Consider the following 6,000-nt stretch of genomic DNA (forward strand, 5'->3'; position numbering starts at 1 on the left):
ACCCACAAACTATGAGATCATGACCTGAGCCGAGGTTGGATGCTTAACCGACTGAGCCACCCAGGCGCCCCCCTTTTCCAAAAAAATTTTTTTAATGTTTATTAAACTTTTTAAAAAACTAAAAAAAAAAAAGAAGAAGAAGAAGAAAGAAAGAAAAGGTGGATGAGGTGGACACAGAGGCTCCAGGGGGGCCGCTGGCCAGTGAGGACCCACTTGTCAAATGTCTCCAGTCTCACTGCCACCTCCACGTGGACCCAGAAAATTGGCTGAGATGTTCTCTATACACATATATGTGTATATCGCGTGTGTATGACATAAATGATACATGTATATCACAGGGTATGATATACACGTGTGATATGTATGTATATCACATGATACGTGTATGTGCACATGTGATATAGGTGTATACCACACTTACAGGATATGTGCGTGTGCACCTGTGATGTGTGTGATGCTTATGTGGCCCGTGTTTGCACACGTATAAGGCGTGTGTATATACACTTGTCACTCAATTCTTTGTTGCCCGATCTCCTCCATTACTTAAAGGCCTATACAGCACAGGGCACTTTTCAGGTGAGCACCCGACTGCTAAGGTCTGCCTGGCGGGCCCAAAGCCAGCGAGCTGGCAGGTACTTCGGGGAGCTTTTGCCTGGGAGGCAAGAGGTGTAGCTGAAGGTAAGGCCTCCGCCAGGCTTCCAGAACCTTGCAGACAGCTCAGAATTTCCTTTCTTGGAAATAGTTCAGACTTTTTCTTTCTCTCCTTCTGGAGCCCCGTACGGGTCTGGAGACCCAAGACTGGGAACCCAAGACTGGATCTCAGGTCCTCAGACTGACGCCTGGTTATGGTGTCTCTTCCCCCAGCACCTGGAGACATCTGTATGTCAGGGACAGCACGGCTGTTCATACGAGGCACAGGGAACAGTAATCAGTCAGTTCACGGAAAAGGCGAAGCCGGGGGCAGGGGCGGGGGGGGGGTCATAGCAAAGTGAAACATTTTTAACGGACACATCGAAGTGTATTCATTCATCATCCATCTGAAGCAGGCCAGACCCTTTCCTCTGGGTGCACGGTGGTAGAGGTTGGAGACTCATCATCTTTCTGTGTAAACTGTACCCACGATGCACTGACTGTGGTTTTCTTTCTTTCTTTCTTTCTTTCTTTCTTTCTTTCTCTCTTTCTTTCTTTCTTTCAAGAGGAATGGGAACCTAAAGATGCTTAAATAGCAGCTGGAGGATTTTTACCATTGTTCACAATGATTTGGACCCACACACAGTCCAGCCAGTGTTTGCCCAGACTCGCCTCTCTCCGGTCTTTCCAAACTATGAAGGAAAAAAAACAAACAAACCACTTTTTCCTGCTCATATTCCATCATCTGTAACAGTGAATTCCATTCTGTCGAATTAAAGAACAAGTCGAGTACAGCTGGCATTGTCCATCTGGGGAACCAACAGTGCCTCCCAGGCCCCTGAGGGCTCAGCGGCGGGGAACAGGGTGTGGGGCAGACCCGGCCAGCCCCAGCCGGTCCCCGCCCCTGCCTGGCAGCCACAGGGTCATGACGGGTCAGCCCAGCAAACAGTGGATCCCTTGCAGAAAATTTCTAGGCAGCTAAATTTGTAGGTAGTTTTGTGCAAGATCAGGTCCCATCCGAGTGGAATTTCCACTTTAGACAAGCACGAGCTAGCATCAAAGGCTTTGGCCGAGTTACGGAAGAAAAACTTAAAGTTGAGACACTTGTTCCTCTAAACTCAGTTCCTCTGTGAGCAGAGAGAGGGCCGCCTTCCTTAGATCTTCATGGGACCCGGGAGCACAGGTGGGGAAGGATGGAGGCCACACAGCCTGCCAGGCCCCCTGCCAGCTCTGGCCTTCCTCTGCCTCTCTGGGCCTCAGTTTCCACTTCTGGAAACGAGGGGGCGATCCGCTGGGTTCTAAGGCCTGCGAAGGGTGAGCCCTTCCGAGCCCTGCCCCATACAGAGACTGTGAGGCTTCCAGACCCTCCACCCATCCACACTGAGGTGCCGGGAACTCTTAGGAGTGTCAGACTGAGATTGTATTCAGTGAGGTGATAGGTGCTCCAGTCCGGCCCCACTGGGAGCCGGGCCCCTGGGCAGAGGTCCCTGGCACATGCCCTGTGTGCTCTATCCCGCCCCCCAGCTCTGGTGTTCACACCCCGACAGACGACGGCTGCCACTCAGAAAGGGTCCTGCCTTCCATCCCGTCCCACTCTGCGTTGTGAGTGACGGCAGGAGACTTCTCCCCAGCGGCCTTTCCGAGGAAAGAGCAGGGCCAGCCCCGCCTGGCCCTGGTGACTTGTTCCAGGCCCGTCCCCTCTGCAGGCCGCCAAGGCCCCCACCACACGAATAAGGCGCCCAGGCCAGCAGAGACGCCCCCCTGGGAAGGCCACCTGGGACTCTGCTTTGCAGCCACGCTGGAGCTGGGGGCAGAGGCCTTCCAGAGCGATTGGTTGTGCTGTGCGAGGAAGGGAAGAGGCTCTCTCAGATGGCGCATGGGTGTGGGAGGAGCCGACACAGAATCCTTGCTTTTTCCAGTGCAGATCAGCAGATTGGGTAAATTGGCAGCTAATTGAAGCTATAGGGTATCTGGTGAGTTTCCATCCTAGGTGCTAAAGGATGTAAAAATCGAAAGCAATTCAACTTTGCGCTAATTGGTCTTATGTAGTGCCGCGTTAAAATTAAACTTTCCCAAAATGTGTTAACATGTTATTGCCTATGGTTCACCTCTGATATTCAGACACGCGTTAGGGTTAAATCATGCTAAAATATCTTGTTTTCTATCTAATAGCACCTAAATGAAATAATCACAGGGTAGTGTGCTGTCTAATTACAAGATATAATTACAACCTTGGAATTTTTGAAAAAACTCTGTTCATTATGATAAACCTACTAGGAGACCCAGTCTGAAATCTCTTTTTCCTTCAAACTGTTTTAAAACCGGCCGGCTATCTCTGTCTGGCCCTCTCTCTCCTCCTTCACCTGGGAGGAACGGAGCCCAGATCGGTCCTGAACCTGCCACTTCATGTCCCCAAGCCTCCCGTTTCCCAGTCCAGGAGATGACGGGGGTCAAGGGAGTGACCTTCCTCCCAGGTTGGAGGGGCCAGGGGAGGCGGGGGCTGCCTTGTACCAACAGCAGGGTTAGCGATCTACCATTATTCTCGTGAGTCCGGCCGGCAGGCCCCATTCTACAGGGGAGTGGGCCGGGGGGAGCCCAAGGCAGGGGTGAGCAGGGGCAAAAGCAGGGCTAAGGCCCGGGAGGGGAGCGCGCGGCCGCCGGGCTGTGCCTGTCTACCCCATGCTGCCCATTCGAAAGCTCCTTTCTCACCACCTCTCGGTTTTTGTGGGTTTTTTCTCCCCCAGAAAGAAGCTGGTGCTGAGACTTCTTCCTTTTACTCGGCTTTACTGCGGATTCAGCCCCAAATTGTGCACTGCTGGAGGCCGATGAGACGCACCTTCAAAGCCTACGATGAGGGCGGGACGGGGCTCTTGAGCGTGGCTGATTTCCGGAAGGTGAGCTCAGCTGTTGGGCGCCTGCGGCGTCCGAACGGGGAGCAGCGGCCAGAAGACTTCAAAAGAGGACCCCTCACCCCCCGCCCCCCGGCAGAGGCCCCGGTGTGAGCGGCTGTCCCGGACCTCACTTCCTTGGGACCCTCAAGTTATCGAGGGCTACGTCCACCTGCCCCGCACCTGCAGACCCCAGGTTCTCCCTGAAGGTTTCTAGAACCCCGTGGGGACATGACCTGAGGGCTCAGGTCACCACCACAGGTGCCAGTGCTCCTTGGAGCCCAGACTGGCTGCATAAGACCCACAGAGCAGGTGGCCACATCAAGGAGCTAAAACAAAGCAGGGTCCCCACTGTGGCCACCGAGGCAGCAGAGCCCAGCACTGCCTCCCGAGAGCCGGTCACTCGCTCCTCTCTGCCTCTTGCCCCCCGTGTGCTGCTGGCCACCCCCCACAGCAGCCGGCCGGTCCAGCAAATAATTGAGGTCCAGACATTAGATTCAAAATCACATATTACAGTCAGAAAAGAACAGTCGCAACGTCAGACAGACACGAAGGGTTATGACCTTGAAATGCACTTACAAAAAAATTGTCCCTTAGTTTCATCTCTGCTTCAACTTGTTTTAAGCCGGGAAGATGAGTAGCACAGGGTGGGTGGGCAGGGCTGCAGGAAGGAGGGCCGGTCCCCGCAGCCCCCAGGGACACCTGCCCTCAGCACCCGCCCCCCCATGACTTTCCAGTTCACACTGTCTGTCTTGTCTGTGGGCTCAAGTCAGCTCTCAGCCCCGGGTTCCCCTTCAGTCTCCAGCAAAGAGGAAGGAGGTGGCTGGGGTCCCGTCTGCGTCCCAGGAACCGGGGATGGGCGGCAGAGGGAGGGGGGCACTAGAGGGGCAGCCGGGTCTCAGCAGAGCCTGAGCCAGAGGCCAGCTGGGTGCCAAGGACCCTCCTCCGACACCCAGGCTCAGCTTCCTCGTCTGCTGCCAGCCCTCAGCCCCACAGATGGGGCCCGTCGCCGGCTGCCCGGAGGAACCCCGGGACCTTCCAGCCCCACGTTCTAGTCCCCTCTTAGAAACAAATCACAACACAAAGCATCGGTAGGAAATTAAGTTGCAACTTAGTCTCCGCTTTTACTTCCGGCGGGGGAACGCATGTAAGGGATCTGTCTCAGCCGCGGGTAACAGCGGGGACCCGGCGGCTGAAAGTCCGTTTCCCTCTCACTTGAAACAAGTCACGAGCTAGGAAGCCAGAGCCAGCACGGGGCCGGACAGCCACTGGGGCCTTCATTTTTTTTGCTCTGCCACCCTCAGCACCTGGCTTCCGTCCACGAAGTCGCCTCATGGTCTCTGGTGGCTGCTGGGGCTCTAGCATCGCCTCCATATTCCCGGCCGCAGAGAAAAGGAGGAGAGGAGGAGGGGAAGGGCCTCCTCTCTAGAGGAGGCTTCCCAGAAGTCCCACATCGCATTCCCGCTTAGGTGTCACTGGCCAGGACGTACCTAGCCCCAAAAGAGGCCGAGAAGTGCTGCCTTTTAGCTGGAGACACAGGGGTCTGCTCACTGAGGAGGAAGGGGCAGTTGCTGTCGGGTGGGCAGCTAGCTCTGCCGGGGGCTGTGGCGCTGCGGGATCCGCCACGCCCCGCGCCCTGCACCTGCAGCCCTGCCCTCCTCCCCAACCCTGCTTAAGGCCCTGTGGCCAGGTCTCCCTTCCAGCCCTCTCTACTCTCCGTCCAGGCCTTGTCTGAACGCATGGACCAGCCTCACTACCCTGCAGGGAGGCAACGGTTATTAACCTGTTCTGGGAGGGCTGGGGGCGGGGGGGCTGGAAGGGGGGGGAACCAGTACCTTCCCCTGTTCTGGAAGTCTTCCATTGTCACACCCACTGGCCCTTGGGAGGGTGAGGGCCTAGGAGAGAGGAGGTGGGAGGGAAGGAGGGAAGAGTCGGGGGAGAGGGAGGGAGAGGGAGGGGGATGTGCACCGAGGGAGAGGACTGCTTGGGGCAACTTTGGAGGTGGGCCTTTCAGGGTCCGAGGAGGAGAGGCGGGTGGGTCCCAGCCCCTTCCTGGCTGCCCGCCCCCTCGAGTGTCACCGACACCAGCGGGGGCTGCTCTACTCTCCGACAGGTCCTGAGACAGCACAGCATCAACCTCTCGGAGGAGGAGTTCTTCCACATCCTGGAGTATTATGACAAGACACTGTCTTCCAAAATCTCCTACAACGACTTCCTGCGGGCCTTCCTCCAGTAGGCGGCCGACGGGTGCCTCCAGCGCAGACGGGTGGGGACCACGCGGCCTGTCCCTAAGACGAATGAGATCACAGAATCAGGGGCGGGGGGGGGGGGGGGCTCCAGAAAACGCAGCCCCGTGTCTTTCCCGGCGGTTAAGGCTTTGCGCTGCCACACGGCCATAGCTTCAGCCACAGCTCTGCCCCGCGGAGCCACGGGACCCTTCACTCAGTTGGAGCAAATAAAATGTTAGTCTTTGCAGAAATGA

The 6,000-nt window shown here is 56.3% G+C and overlaps 1 protein-coding gene across 7 annotated transcripts in view; it reads left to right on the forward strand.

Annotated features, from left to right (window-relative positions):
- EFCAB6 (EF-hand calcium binding domain 6) overlaps positions 1-6,000 on the forward strand; it is a 249,329-nt gene extending 243,329 nt beyond the window's left edge. For all 7 annotated transcript variants that reach the window (XM_040490605.1, XM_040490608.1, XM_040490604.1 and 4 more), the window contains 2 exons: positions 3,375-3,524; positions 5,632-6,000. In XM_040490605.1, coding sequence (XP_040346539.1) covers positions 3,375-3,524; positions 5,632-5,754 — 273 coding nt within the window. In that variant the 3' untranslated portion in view covers positions 5,755-6,000. The remainder of the gene's footprint in view (positions 1-3,374; positions 3,525-5,631) is intronic.

This window comes from Herpailurus yagouaroundi, unplaced genomic scaffold, assembly GCF_014898765.1.
Source record: "Herpailurus yagouaroundi ecotype Mexico unplaced genomic scaffold, PumYag 182, whole genome shotgun sequence".
Taxonomy (NCBI): Eukaryota; Metazoa; Chordata; class Mammalia; order Carnivora; family Felidae; genus Herpailurus; species Herpailurus yagouaroundi.